The following is a 14,490-nucleotide window of genomic DNA, read 5'->3' as shown; positions in this document are numbered from 1 at the left end:
GTGCGCAGCTGTGGCGCCCTCCCTGCGCGGCGGCCTCACCTGGTGGGTCTCCACGGGCCGGCTCTCCATGTTGAGGTCCCACACCTTCACCGACAGGTAGTCCCGGGTCATCATGTACCGACCGCTGTGGCTGAATTTTACGTCGGAGATGGAGGAGATGATTTCTGAGAAGAAGGACCTACTGCTGGGGTCTTCAGGCTCTTCAAAAACTGAAAAACAAAGTTTTCAGCTTCTGTTTAAAAACCAGGCAACGCGGGAACGCCTGAGTGGCAGAGCTGGCCAAGTGATTTCAGCTCAGGGTCGTGGGATCAAGCCCCATGTGGGGCTCTGCGCTCAGCGGAGTCTGCTTGGGACCCTCTCCCCGTCTCCCTCTGCCCCTGGCCCTGCTCACTCACGCTCTAAAATAAACAACAAAACCAAACCAACACCCCCACCCCCCCGCCTCCCAAAACAACAAACCCAGAGAACAAACCCCGTTTTAAGTCCCTAGGCCCTCTCTGGGGAGCCCAGGGAGCTGCAGACCGCACAGCACTCACGCTTCTCCTCTTTCTGGTACGTCAACTGCCGAGCTTAAGAGACTTAGATGCCACGTCCCAGTGCCAGTTACTGCTAAGGGACAGCACCAGACACATGGGCCCTCGGCTGTGGCCTGGAAAAGCCCCTCAGGACAGTCCGACGTGTCTTTTGGTCAAGACCCTGTGCTGACCACGGCGCCAGCGTGTCCGAGCAGCGCAGGCCCTAGCGAGCCTCATGCAGACCTGTCCCGTCCACACCACAGGAAGACAAAAGCAGCGTCACCTAGGAACCCCGGGACTGGACAGTGACCTCCAGAACGGGTCCCATATACCAAAGCCTGTCAGGAAAGGGATCCGTCTCTGCTGTTCAGGAGTCAAGCTCCGCGTAACCAAACCAAACTACTACTTTCCGGAAGACGCCAGGCGCCTCCTTAGCAGACCTTCCTTCCTCCCACAAGTTTCGCTTTCTCAGAGGAAGCTCAGCGGCCCTCCTCCTGCGCCGTGGTCGGGAGCCCAGAGGCGACACCGGAGCCCTGACTGCTCCGTCAGGCCTGTGGCTCCCAAGACTCCGCGTGCGTGCGTCCGCCTGCGAAGCTGCATTAGCTTTATTTTCTTTACGGCTCCGCATCTCAAGTGGATTTTAAGCCAGCCAGGGGCAGCACAAACATTCGCTCAAGTCCGTTACTTCGCTGACAAGAACGACTCTGGTATCTAGAATGGTTTACTCGAGAGCATTAAGGGGCGCCCGGCTGGCTTGTTCGGTGGAGCGTGCGACTGGTCATCGTGGGGCGGTCAGTCCCAGCCCCACTGGGACAACAACAGAACGTTCTCTTCAGACACAGGCCGGCACCGCACGAGGCTCACCGCGGCCGCGGGAGTCCTAGACGAGGCTCTCTGAAACAGTCGGCCGCGGACACCGCGTGGGGCAGAGGGGCCGCTGAGAAGCGGGGAGAGCGACACATGGGTGCCAGGCCTGCTGGTGCCGCTACGCGTCCTGTGGGAGCCACTCTGGACGCCACGACCGCGAATGGATTTCACCAGCGGAGCGAGCGTCGTGGGCAATGAAGACAACGGCACGTCCTCGGACAGGCTGCCGGGACCGGTCAACGGACCGTGAGGACGCGTGAGCAGAGTCCCCGGTCACAGCCTAGTCCCCACCACGGGACCCAAAGCGCGACACGCACACTTCCGGTTTCCTAGAAGGCTGGGCCTGCTCTTTACGGCTAAACATGAAAACGAAACTGTCCTCACCTAGAAGACACTTCAAGGCTCAGAGGATTACAGCTAGAGCTTCGCCTGTGGGAACGGGCTTCGAGGGCAGCAAAGCTCACCGCGAACAGAGCCCGTCCCGACAGCTGAGAACCGTCGCGAGTGAGGTGCGTTCCGGCAGCCCCTGCCGAGGTCCTAATGCACAGAGGTCGAGGCAACAGATGGTTCTCGGCTGGGAGTCCTGGGACGAAGCCCAGAGACTCTGAGCGGGAGGAACACTACAGCTGCCCCCGGGGGACAGCGGAGGGCAAGTCCGTGGGAGCACGGCCTCATGGTCCACGGGTGCCGGCAAGGGCCCACCAGAGGCCACCCGGGGACTCAGGGTCAAAAGCCGGTCCTATGCCTGCGCGGGCACGAGGAGCCCAGAAGAGACACGAAGTCTCTGGAGATGGTCTCGCGTCCGGGAAACGGCATTGACGCGAGACGTACGGAGCCTTTCGGGCACTTACACTTGGAGTGTCTGTCACACAGGGCCGAGGAGCGCATGTCGCACAGCCGGATGGTCCCTTTGCTGCTGCTGTACACGAACACGTTGCACTGCAGCGGGTGGAACTCGGCCGCGGTGATCACCTCCGTCAGCTCCTCCATGTTCACGGGCTTGATGTCCACGATGTCTGCGGGCGCACAGTTAAGGCAGAGTGCTCGGCGGGCTTCGGTCCACGTTCAAGGGAACGTTGGTGCGCATCACCCCACCGCGAGGGCCGACGCAGACGCGCACGGCACGCGAGCCCAGGAAGAGAAGCTGGGTCCCTGCGCGGCTCGCACCACCGCCCCGCGCCTCCTCGGGCCCGGACCCACGCGTGCACACGCGGAGCCGGCGTCCTGCCCTCCAGCGTCCTGTGGGAGGCCGTTCCCAGCAAGACCGGACATGTCTGATAAAGCAAACAACGAAAGGAAGCAAGCAGCCACTTGTGCAAAAATCCCACACTTCCATCCATAAATCACACAGAGGAAAGAACTGTCAGATTGCAAAAATCTGCTTTTTCAAGAATCTTTTCTTGATCTGCCATGAAGAGCCCATTCCAAGCGGTCAGAACACTGCTAACCCTGTAGTCTGCCATCTTTAGACATCATTCAACTAAAAAAAAAAAAAAGCAGAATCTGGCTCTGGCTTTGGGTCAGGATGGAGCAACAGGGTCCAGATGGGCCCTTCCACTGAAACGTGTAAGAACCAGGAACCGGGCCACCATAGCTCGCCGCTGGACATGAGACAGCACAGGCTGTGGCCCTGGAGGGGCCGGAGCCCTGTAGCTGGCCCGGGTATGCTCACGGGCCCTTCTGTGCCAGAGCAGAGGTCCTGGCAGGGTCGGGGAGGAGCAACGAGCAGCAGCCCATGAGGACACCGCCGGGCCAGCGCCTCGACAGACCGAGCAGGGCCCCCGCTCAGGCCAGTGCACGGCCTGCGGCCCGAGGTGCGCTGAGGGGACAGCGGTCAGTGCGCAGACCGGTGCAGCGGCACGGGGGCAGGGGAGGGGCCCGAGCCTTGGGGAGCAGCACGACTCGCGGCCAGAGCATTCACGGGAGCGGAGCGAAAGGCACTCAGAGGGTCACGGTGCTAACAGAAGCGTGTAGTAAAGCGCCGTGTGTTCCATGACCTACGTCGCCACAAGGAAGGGCAACTGAAACATGACCGTGGGACAGAGTCTTGCAAAGACAACGAGAAATGTGACTGCGCACATAAATCATTTATGAGTCAGAGTTCTCACAAAACACAAAGAAAAATGATGAGATTCCAAAAGGAGAAAGCCCACAAAGGGTAGTAAAAAAAAAGTTCACACTAATGAATAGTAAATTAACAGAATATACTTCAACACACCTATAATCAAATAAATTAAAGATGGTCTTATTTTGGTTTTATTGATGTAAAGTTATTTTAAGAAGGTCCAGGGTTCTGCTAAAATAGACGCTCAGAGGCGGTGGGAACGCCCGTCTCCAAGCCTGCCCAGAGGCGGCCCCCACGCGGCCCTCTGCGGCTCACGTCCCAGGGACTGAGGCCCACAGGTGCATGCGCGGCTCCGGGTGTACACCCAACCCTGCGGCTGCACACCCGCACTCTGACTCCGGGGGACAGATGGCTAAGACGGGCCCAGAAATCAAGGAGGCCAGTGGAAGGAACTCTGGAGCTTTCGGATGTGCCCCAGGCCCTGTGCACACAGCTCTGCACCCACGGGCTCTCGGGTCCCACAGGACCACAGGCAGCACCCCAGGAGTGCGGGTTTGCAGAGGGAGAGGAAGGCCTGGGCGACGGAGGGACTCCATGCTCATTAAGGTCGTTGAGCTGAACTCGGGCCTCGGCACCCCGAGCGCTTGCAACTTCATCGCCACCGGGTGGAGGAGCCCGTCATTCTTGGACACGAACTTACGCACGCAGAGGCCGCCTACAACGGTCACCGGTGCAGGGCGGACTGGGGGGAAGAACTTCCTCTGAATCATCTGACTTTGTTCAACGTGGTCACATATTAACAGAAAAAAGGAGGGTTTAAAATACGAGTTTAAGGAGGGAAGCAGAGAGCATGGGCATGAGCCCTGCGAGACGGGAGGCTGTGCCCGGCGGCAGGAAGAGGAGACCCCGCGGGTAGGCATCGGAGCGCCTCGGTGACCAGCAGCACCTCGGGGCGGACAGAGCCGCCACGCTCTCTCTTTGCAAACAGGGCCAACAGCCACACCAAGCACAGGGACAACAGGCCATAAAAATCCGGTGTGAAACGCTAGAGTTTAAAACACCACATACACTTCATCTTGCAGCTCTTCCTGAGTACAAGGGAGCACACACACACGTGCCAAAGTGCGGCCCAGGTGACCTGTGGACATCTGTCCCACTGTGGCCGGCCCGACATTGCTCCCAAACGGGGGAAATCCTGACCAGTGCCCCTCGATGTGCACACAGGACAGGGCTCTCACTTCTGCACAAATCGACAACTTCTAACACGCGTGCCCGAGCAGCCGCACGCTGACGGTCACCCTACCAGAAACAGCAGCCCGGAAGCGTTCTGAAGACACGGAAGAGGCCTTCAACAGCTTGTCTTCTCACAGAGCTCTCCCGCGATCAGTCACTCCTAACCACCCCTCTGACCGAAGCCAGGGTCTTCTATTCTAGTATCTGCGAGCAGGTTTGGGGTGGAGAGCAGGGGACCAGGCAGCAGTGAACCTCCAGACACACACACACTATTTAAAACTGTCTCTCAGGAACCCAGGAAGGCAGGTCGTGCTCATTTCACGGAGAACTCTCCCCAGAGGCGGAAAGCAGTTTCCGGTTTTAAGGACAGGTTAAACCAGAGATCTTACACCACAGGCTGCCACGCAGCAAGCCGTGCTCCAAGGTGCCGACTCAGATGCAGGAGCGGACGTGCATCCAGAACTTTCCTGAAGAACAAACCTATGAACAATGCCGAGACAGCCAACCGATGAAGGATACTAAAGCTTCTGTCTGTGATTTCTAAATGCCATAGATTAATTCTCAGGTCATCTGCAGAAAGATAGGTTTCATGATCACTATTTACTGAAATGGAATTTATATGATACGTGTGAGCATTTGCAAAAATTCGTCGTGGACTTGCTTCTACCATAAGATCCATGGGCTTCAATATTGGAACCTAAAAATGGAAGGAAATAGGAATTCAAAACAAAGATCACCACAGCATCAAAGTACAACACTTACAGCAGAAAACAAAAGGGAGCAAGTCTGTATCCCCAGCGAGCTAAGACTTCTGTACAGGCACTCCCCAAAGAACCAAAGAGCAGAGCTGTGAACACAGGCTGCGGACGGGGTCCTGTCCCTCCCTGCCGCTGTCCCTGCGGCAGATCATCCCGGCACGGAGACCCACTGCCGCCAGGGCGGGTGCCCCCGAGGACGGGGCTTCTGCCTGCCTGCCCTGCAGCCTCCACCCCCCCTCCCTCTCTTGCCACCGCTGCTCTGCGGGGTGACGGTGTGAACCTCTTCACTGCCTGGGGGGTCTGCTGCTCTGTGCACGTGCTGGGCGCCAGGGAGGGGTGCGGGGAGGGGAGAGCGCACAGGAGGGCCCCAGAGAGCTGATGTGGGGCCACGCTCCCAACAGCTCCTGGCCACGCGGGCTGGTCCGCCTGTCTGTGCTCCTCAGCAGCTCACCGAATCCGGCAGAGACAGTTTCTGGAACGTGTAACGGACTTCAGTGAAAGGGGTTTTAAAAGGAGCACAAGATCCCCACCTCCGTGCTGGGCACTGTGGTCAGGGAACAGGACAGCCACACCATGTGGCAACAGTGGAGTCGCCTGGCAACAGACAGAGGAGAGCAAGGGGCCGCCTGCGCGTACCAAGGCCCCCACGAGAGGCAGGCGCGCCATCATGGGTGATCGTGTCCACATGTGAACAAGGAGAAGTCCCCACACCAGTGACATCTAGTGAGAAAGAAGGCAGGGGTTTAAAAGCACAATAAAAATTAACAGTAGTAACTGTGGCTTTTCTAATTAAAAGCCAAAGGGAGCGCCTGGAAAGGACCGGAGGAGAGCCCGCCTCGTCTCGGCCCAAAAGTCTGCAAAAATGAGCTTGGGGGACAAGCATAAATGCCGCCCTCATTCTCCAGCAGCTAGGGGCTGACCCCACACCGGTGTTCTCTCAGTAGGAGGCATCTGTCCCGCAGGGCGCACGGCAGGCGGCCACCGCCCTCCGACGGGTCTCTCAGTGATCCGAGCACATGGCGACTCTCATGTTAGGACAGAAAGGCTCCTCCTCCTAAGTCAGTCCCTTTCCTGGCACTAAGAATCTAAGAGGAAAACAAAATTTAGAAAGAGGAGTATTTGACTCCTACTCAGCCAAATTTGGGCAAATAGTCTTTTTAGCTTTTAGAAAGGCAATTAAGAAATCAAATAGAGGCCTAAAGTCACAGAGGTCCGTCAGTTTCCAGCCTGTGAGCCTAAATCGGGGTGCTCACACGGCTGTTTCTGATGAAACGACACTTCGGTCCAGTTACACCACGTGCCTCTGGCAAACGTGCAGCAGAGCCACTGAGTACAACCGACATGGAGCCCGGCGAGACCGTGGGTGTTCCAACGGGCACGCGAGCGTCTGGTGCGGCGGGGCAGGCTGAGAGCCGGGACAGCGTGCTCGGCGGGAGGCCCTAAAGGCGGTGGGGCACACGCAGCGGGGGAGGCAGGACCGCGTCGCAGGGCACCCAAAGCCTCCTCCGTTCGGTCACACTCAGAGTTCCACATGATGGGAGCTGGAGCCCGAGAGCCACGGTCACTCCCGTGGCTCATCACCACCGCATGGTCGTGGAAGCAAGGGCACGGCGGGGGAGAAACCCCAGTGTTTACATCAAAACATCCTGGTTCAAATCAGGGTTTTAAAAACTCTCCGTGAGTCAATCACGCTACTTCTCCACGTCAACCCCCTGGATGCGTGGTGACACCTCGGTCCCACATGCGCTCCTCCTTGACAATGCTGTGTCCCGCACCCTGGGGAGCAGCGGCCCCGTGTCTGGGCTGTGGGTGTCCCGTGCGCCCACCATCCCAGCACCCCGTGTGCGCCCAGCACTGAGAGCTTGGGGAACGGAGCAGAGACAGACCCTGCGCGCTCTGCACCTAGTGTCACTAGGGTCTCTCAGCGGGGTGCCCTTCCCTGGAGCACCTAATAACCCATGACGTGGTCACTGATAAGGTCTTCATTTGATAAACAATATTCAGCAAAGCTTCAAACCTCGTTATAAAACAAACCAGGCAACCAGCAATTTTCACGGGCACTGGCCAGTGCTGGTCTTCCTGCCGCTGCCCCACGCACGCGGCACATCCTGGTGCCCCACCCCCTTCCTATCTCCTCCGCACACTCCAGGGTGGGCACTCCTGGGCAACGACCTGACCCAACTTCACAGCCGTTACAGTGTGAACCCAATCTAGGTGTCAGAACTGATGAAGACGGTCGTGTCACAGGGTGCCCAGGGATACCAAAAAGGAAGTGAAGGTATTACGGACTGACAGGCAAAGAACCCTGAAAGCTCCGAGGGTGCCTCAGCTGACTGCGGAGATGCCACGAGAGCCCCAGGGTTGTGTGGTTCATCTCGCACCCGCGGCCCGTGCGGCTTCACCCGGGGCACCGCTCTGAGTCCCACGGGGACCTCACCACCACCAATGTACGCCTTAAAACCTTCGCAGTGAACGCTGATACACTGAGAGGGATTTCTGTTGCAGGGTCGGCCTTTAGTTTAGACTTTCTTTAGTACCATCAGATCTTTCTGAACGTACTGTGCGGCTTCCTGCTTACGTGAAATCCAGGGAACCCCACTGTAACACACACGCACATGACGACTGTGATCACAGACAGCCTCCTCGGGTCGGGAAGGCAGATGTCACCGCAGTCCTGCGCAGGGCTCTTCTCTACACAGCTGACTACACACTGCCCCTGATTAACCAGGAAGAGAACTGGGTAGTTTGAGAAAAAGTGTGTACCCGCAGCGCGGTAATGCGAAATGGGTCTCGAAGCCGTCCGTCTTCATCCTTCAGGTTATAACCTTCTGCTCTTTTGTCCCGTTCACTTATTTTCCATAATTTAATAGTTTTATCTGAAAATAAAAATCTCAGTGTCCATGTTAAAAGAAAAACTGTATCACGCACCACCGGAGTCGAGTATCACATCAGAGAACCGTATGGCTCTATGTTGACTGAGAAGCTACGAGACTCTGAAGGTTACTTTCCGGTAGGGACAGAGCGGACGCTCCGTCTGCAGGGTGAGGAGAGGCGGGGCGCGCAGGAGGGCAGGGCGCACGGGGCGTGCCGCTTGCTCCTTGTGCGCTTTCCGTCCTCCGCCCGCTGCCCGCTCCCTCGCTAGTCACTTACCCTGTCCCCGAAGTTTAAAGCAGAAATGACCTGGAGAACGGGTTAAAGTAACAAGTAAAGTAAAAATCTGCTACACCCAGCAAATTAAAAATAAAATCCTAAATCAAATAATCCCTTAAAAAAACACAAAAGGCTCTTACCATTTGTAGAGAGTAGAAAGTGAGCAGCGTTCTGTTGTGGTAGCCACCTAATTTTATTAATTTTTTCCTCAATCTCTAGACTTTTCAAATAGTCAAACTCTGGTTCGTGACTTTGAAAGGTACTGTAAACATTATATTCTCCCCTGGCGTGAGGGCGACTTTTGTTCTGCAAGGAAACACGAGCTGGGTTAATGAACAAAGCACAGGACCGAGAAAACTTCAGTACTACCAATTTGGATATAAAATGACTACACACATTTTTAAAAATTAAAGAAAACCCTGGGTCAAAAATTATCCAGGAGAGGACACTCTGAAATAACTTACTTGGAAAAAACAAGTATCCAATAATTTCGCAGACCTTCTACCCCACCCCGGGGCACACGTGTTAGAGCGGGTCTGCGGAACATGCCTGCCGCCTGCACGGGAGCCAGGGCCCCTTAACACAAGGAGGCTCCTCCACGGACGCACTTTTCCCCGAGAGGCTGGTGGGCCCACGATGGGGGCAGCACGGTGCAGTGTGACCCCGTGCGGTCCACACCGAGCCCCAGAAAGGCCCGCCAAGACAACACCCCCTGCGCACCACCCCCAGGAAGAGGAGGACGGGGCAGCACTCAGGCCATGACCAGCACCAGCACAGGACCCCCGCGATGGAATTTTCAACACACGTAAAACAGCTCCACACATGACAGTGAAAGGAGAAAGACATGCTTGGGAAGATGCATATTGTCTTCAAAATAATAACCAACTCCGGGAAAGCAGAGTGAGAAGGCGGCAGATTTGGGAACCACGCTAGGAGACAAACTAGGGGGAGCCCAACTGGGGCCACCTCGACCTGCCAAGGGGCCGCCTCGACCTTGGTGGTGGGTCCATAAATGTATTTACATTAATCTCTGAAATCTTCTGTAACCAAAGTGACATTTTCTTTTCTTTTTCTTTTTTTTTTTTTTAAGATTTTATTTATGTATTTGACAGAGAGAGATCACAAGCAGGCAGGGAGGCAGGCAGAGAGAGAGGAGGAAGCAGGCTCCCCGCTGAGCAGAGAGCCCGATGCGGGGCTCGATCCCAGGACCCTGAGATCATGACCTGAGCCGAAGGCAGCGGCTTAACCCACTGAGCCACCCAGGTGCCCCAAAGTGACATTTTCTATGAAACAGTAAAAATATCACATAATTACAAACCAAGGACAGCAAGATTTTAATTCTCGCTCTATCACTGGCACCTGAACTCTTACATGTTCACACTCGAGGCTGTGTGTCAAGGACATCGAACGAGCAGAGAAACCTTTATGTCTGGGCTTGTGTATTACTGAATTAGATCACGTTATGAGAAAACACCCCCCAGCTCCCTGAATCTCTCCACTGCATGGCTCTCTGTGCCGCACACCCCTGGAAACCACGTGCAGACCCCAGGGTCTAGGACCCGGTTGCCGCGCGTGGCTGTGTTAGGCGCGTTCGCTCTTTCTTCAGGCCTGCGTCGCACCCCCCACGATAAAGCAGATGCTTCTACCTTGCCCATGAGAAAAAGGAAATTGAAATCTTCAAAGAAAAATCTGTGGCATCAGTCCCTCAAGACCGTAACCAACTCCGAGAAAACAGCAGGATACGAACAACTGGGTGAGGCACCCACACCCGGGGCCACCGGTCCTTCCCGACCACGGTCTCCGAAAAGACGCGCTGCAGACGTCTTCCTGTCAGAACCACGCCACCCCCTGCCAGCCCTAAAACCTCTGTCCTACAGGCTGAGACCCTGTGTCAGCCTCTGAGGACCCCCAGGCAGGGAGCAGTCTCCATGTGTCTGGGAAGAGGAGAACAGAAAAGCCAGAGGAAGGGCCTCGAGGAAGACCTGCTTGCCCACGGCAGCTGGGTCCCTAGGAGAGAACAGAGCCAGAGCCACCAAGGCTGCCCGCCTGAGGTCCTGGGCACAGGCTGGCGAGGACAGGAAGATGGTGGCAGGTGCATTCTGGTTCCGATAGGCTGCGTGCTGGTGTCAGAACCACTTACACCCGGCGGCTCGCCCCGTGAACTGCAGAGCCAAGCCAAGTCCCTCAACCCTGCTGGCCTGAGACGGACACACTAGGCTGCCGGGAACGGAGGGCTCTGCCGCTAAGACGGAAAACAGCTTGCACATCGCGCTGCGAACTCTGCTCCCGGCCTCGCGTCTCGGGCACACCCTGAACTTTCCGACGGTCCCCTCTCGCTCCGACCCCCTGGCTGGACACCGTGCCCCCTTCCGCACTGCAGCACAGCCCTGTGCCTGGGGTGTCTGCGGGGAGGGCGGCGGCGAGCGCCAAGATCCAAGAGGAGGAACATGAAGGCTTTTCATGTCAACCGAACTATGAAGAAAAAGACAGGAGAAAAGCTGCCCAGGGTTTCTTAAGTTGCAGACAGCCGGGTATCAAATGTAAACCATGTCAACAACCCGATTCTGCGTGAACCCGTGGCTTCACATGACTGACCACGACGATACACCTTAACGACCACTACCCGCAGGTTCTCACGGAGGAGGCGCCCAGCACAGTAACAGGACGCTCGAGTACACTATGATCTATCTCCCATGGGAACCTCGTACTTTTTAGGTTTAAACGAGGACTCACAAAGGGAGAAAAATCTCCTCTTCTACAAGGATACATTTAGATGGCAAACGAAAAGGAGCAAAGAGCCAACCGGCCGACGGCTCCGACTCAGCCCACTGCCGTCCGGGCCCTCCTGCAAGTCGGAGGTGCGGCCGCTCCCTCGCGGCAGCACGGCCAGCGAGCGACGTGGGGGGTGCAAAGTCATGAACTCACCGAACCGTCCGTGAAGACCTAGGCAGACTAACGACCTACGCAAGAATTCTTGCCACCCCAAATCAGAAACAATAGGATTAGATCTACTGAAATAAGAAATTGTCTTTTTAAAAACTAAAAAATAGTTCTTAAATCTACGTGGACATAACCAAAGTCATAGCTACAGCAAGCACACTTTAATGACGAGACGCTGACCCTCCACAGCGCCCTTCCCACGGACCAGCGCCGTCCTCCGCTTCGGCTGGGGGAGCCCAGGGCCCGCCCTCCCACAGACGCCCCCGAGCGCGCCTCGCCGGTGGCAGGGCCGGCCGCTGCCCGCACGCACGTCCGCGGGAAGGAACAAGGGCCCACGAGGTGCTACGGCGAAGCTCCACCACGGAAGTGTAGAGACCAGATTCCGAGGACGAGAAAGTACGTCCCCGTGACCTGCCCCGACACAGACGAGGGCCCTGCGTGTGAAGTTGGCGGCAAAGACCGAGGCCGGGCTGCACGTGGCTCCCGCCTACAGGGTGTGCGCGCCCGGCCACCGCGCCTCTTCCTCAGCGCTCCCCACCAGCTCTGCTGAGGCTCCGGGGCAAGGCCTGCTTCTACCTCCCATTCTCTCCTTATGCATTACTGAAAAAGACGGGTTTCTCTGCCCTCTCCCCCAAAGAGAAGGACCTACAAAATGGCTTGTGAGTGCGAGTCCTCTGGGGGGCCCTCCAGGCCCCGTTCTGAGGACTCCTTCCTCTTAGCACGGACAGTGGGGTCCTCGGGGGGCATGGCAGAGGCAGGCAGCTCCCCTCTGACTGAGGAGGAAGAGAGAAATCATGGCCCCCAACACACAATCTTCCCTGGAGCTGGCGTCGCCACAGCCGTCCAGCGCGCACGGCCCACGCACTGCCCACTGGGCCACGGGGCTGGCAGCCAGCGCCTCCAGGGGCTGCGGGAGTGAAGCTCACCCACGGCCCCCGGCACAACGACAGGACGAGAGCAAAGCTATGTGGACGTCCACCGCCCCACATCCTTCCCTCGGTCCTCACGGCAGCCTGTGGGCAGAGCAAGGACTCTCCTCTCCCGAAGGCAAGGGCACAGGGGACTCCATCGGAGCTCCGTGGCTGGCCGTCGGGGGGCGGAAGCACGGGTCTTCTGGCTCGCCCGGGACAAACAGCTCCCGCACAGGCCGTGTGCTGCGAATGACTAGCAGCGAAGTCACAGACTGAAAAACGCCCGTGTTTCTCTCCCTCCTTCCAAGTGACACGAGAAAGGCTGGCTTTCATTCGGCTTGCGGACTGCGCATCACTGACCTCTTGCTCCCGCTGAAAAATAACAACTCGGCCGCCCTTGTCTCCCGTCGCTAGAAGATCTCCAGAGTAACTGAATTCGACAGTTGAGATGATGTCGGCTGCCAATAAAATACAGAAGCAATTTACCAGATTACGATTTGGAAAGGAGTCATGATCAATAACAAAGGTCAATAAAAAAGGTCCAAGAGACAAACACACACATATACAACTTTGTCACTGGATAAAGCAATATTTTCACAGGAAACTCATCATTCCCAAGCAGCTGATTCTGCTTCTGGCACCCAGAGCCCAAGAGCACATACGAGCTCATGGGCTCCGCTCCGTGGACTGAATGATCGGTCCCTGGGGCACCAGGGTTTATTTAGGCTGCATTATCCTGATATAAGGATATGGAATAAAATCTTAAGAAAATTAATTTTGAAAAGAAAACAAAATCACTGGTCCTAGAAGACTGCTGTCTGATTTTACGACACACGCCTGATAGTAACTCATAAAATAAATCTCGTTCTTGCATGACATTAACAGATGTTTTAATATTCTTTGCAATACCTTTTGCTGGCTTCTGTACAAAATAACACCATACACAGCACAAACTCTGTTTCCCTGACTGGATGCAACCACGACCACCAATAACGACAGCATCATTACCCAGTGAGACGCGATGCTGGACGCCTGAGATTTCGGACACTGACACACAAAGACCTTGGCCATCGGCTCACTACAGGTGAAGGGCACAGGGTACGAGCAATACAGCAAGGGCAGCGTCCCAGGGCCGAGGCCTGGAGGGAACGGATCTGGATTCATGAATGGACCCCTGGACTAAGAAAAACAGAAAGGACCGTTTTCTCCCGGTTGGGCACGCTGCGTGCGGGCCGAATGAAGACAAGGCCATGGGTTGATCCCCCAGGAGCCGCTGTCCCCCTGCTCCGTCCAGCACAGGGACTCCGCGCCCACGTCAGCTGCCCCAGACAATCTCCGCTCTGGCTGTCCTGAGGACGAGCCGGGCTGGATCAGTACAGCCCGCCCGGCTGCTGGGGCACGGACGCCGACGGCCTGTCCCGCTGGAGGACAGACTGCGCGCTCTGCACAGGGGGACCCCATGGCCGCGGCGGGAGTGTTTTAAGACACGACTGCTGCGCAGCTCCTCGTCCAACACCAGGAAACAGACACTGAAAGTACTTGGAGAACCCGGCCCGTAACGGGGCTCTCAGAGGTGTGCGCAAACCCGCAAGTCACACAGTTGACCCGGGACTGCCGTACGAGCTCTCACCTCCTGCACTGTGCTCCGCGTTGTTTTTAATTTTTAAAGAGATTTTATTTAGAGCGAGAAAGAGTGAGAGAGAGAGCAGGAGAAGGGGAGGGTCGTGGGAGACGCAGACTCCCTGCCCAGCAGGCGCCTCAAGACCCACACCAGGATCAGGACCTGAGCCCAAGGCAGCCACTTAATGCACAATGAGCCACCCGAGCGCCCCCTGGGCACGACTTTTAAACACACAGAATTCTCCTGCCTGGGATGTCCTGCCTTCCTTTTTTTTTTTTTTTTTAAAGAAACAAAAACACCCCTTCAGTCACAGCCGGAAAAAGGACCAGGCTTCTTGTCAGATGTGTCACTTTTTAAATTAAATGACTCAAAATAACCCAATTTGCTTAAATGGAATTAAAATATCCTGTACTGGACTAAACGGGACTCC

General features: G+C 56.4%; 1 protein-coding gene across 1 annotated transcript in view; it reads right to left on the bottom strand.

Annotated features, from left to right (window-relative positions):
- PPP2R2D (protein phosphatase 2 regulatory subunit Bdelta) overlaps positions 1-14,490 on the bottom strand; it is a 79,354-nt gene that overhangs the window by 5,536 nt on the left and 59,328 nt on the right. Inside the window, exons 3-8 of the mRNA XM_059398840.1 lie at positions 12,800-12,897; positions 8,729-8,894; positions 8,202-8,314; positions 5,200-5,377; positions 2,234-2,398; positions 40-209 (exon numbers count right to left, since the gene is read on the bottom strand). Coding sequence (XP_059254823.1) covers positions 40-209; positions 2,234-2,398; positions 5,200-5,377; positions 8,202-8,314; positions 8,729-8,894; positions 12,800-12,897 — 890 coding nt within the window. The remainder of the gene's footprint in view (positions 1-39; positions 210-2,233; positions 2,399-5,199; positions 5,378-8,201; positions 8,315-8,728; positions 8,895-12,799; positions 12,898-14,490) is intronic.

This window comes from Mustela nigripes, chromosome 4, assembly GCF_022355385.1.
Source record: "Mustela nigripes isolate SB6536 chromosome 4, MUSNIG.SB6536, whole genome shotgun sequence".
In the NCBI taxonomy this organism is placed as follows: domain Eukaryota; kingdom Metazoa; phylum Chordata; class Mammalia; order Carnivora; family Mustelidae; genus Mustela; species Mustela nigripes.
Note: the sequence above shows the minus strand (reverse complement) of the source record. Positions and strands in the feature narration are given on the sequence as shown.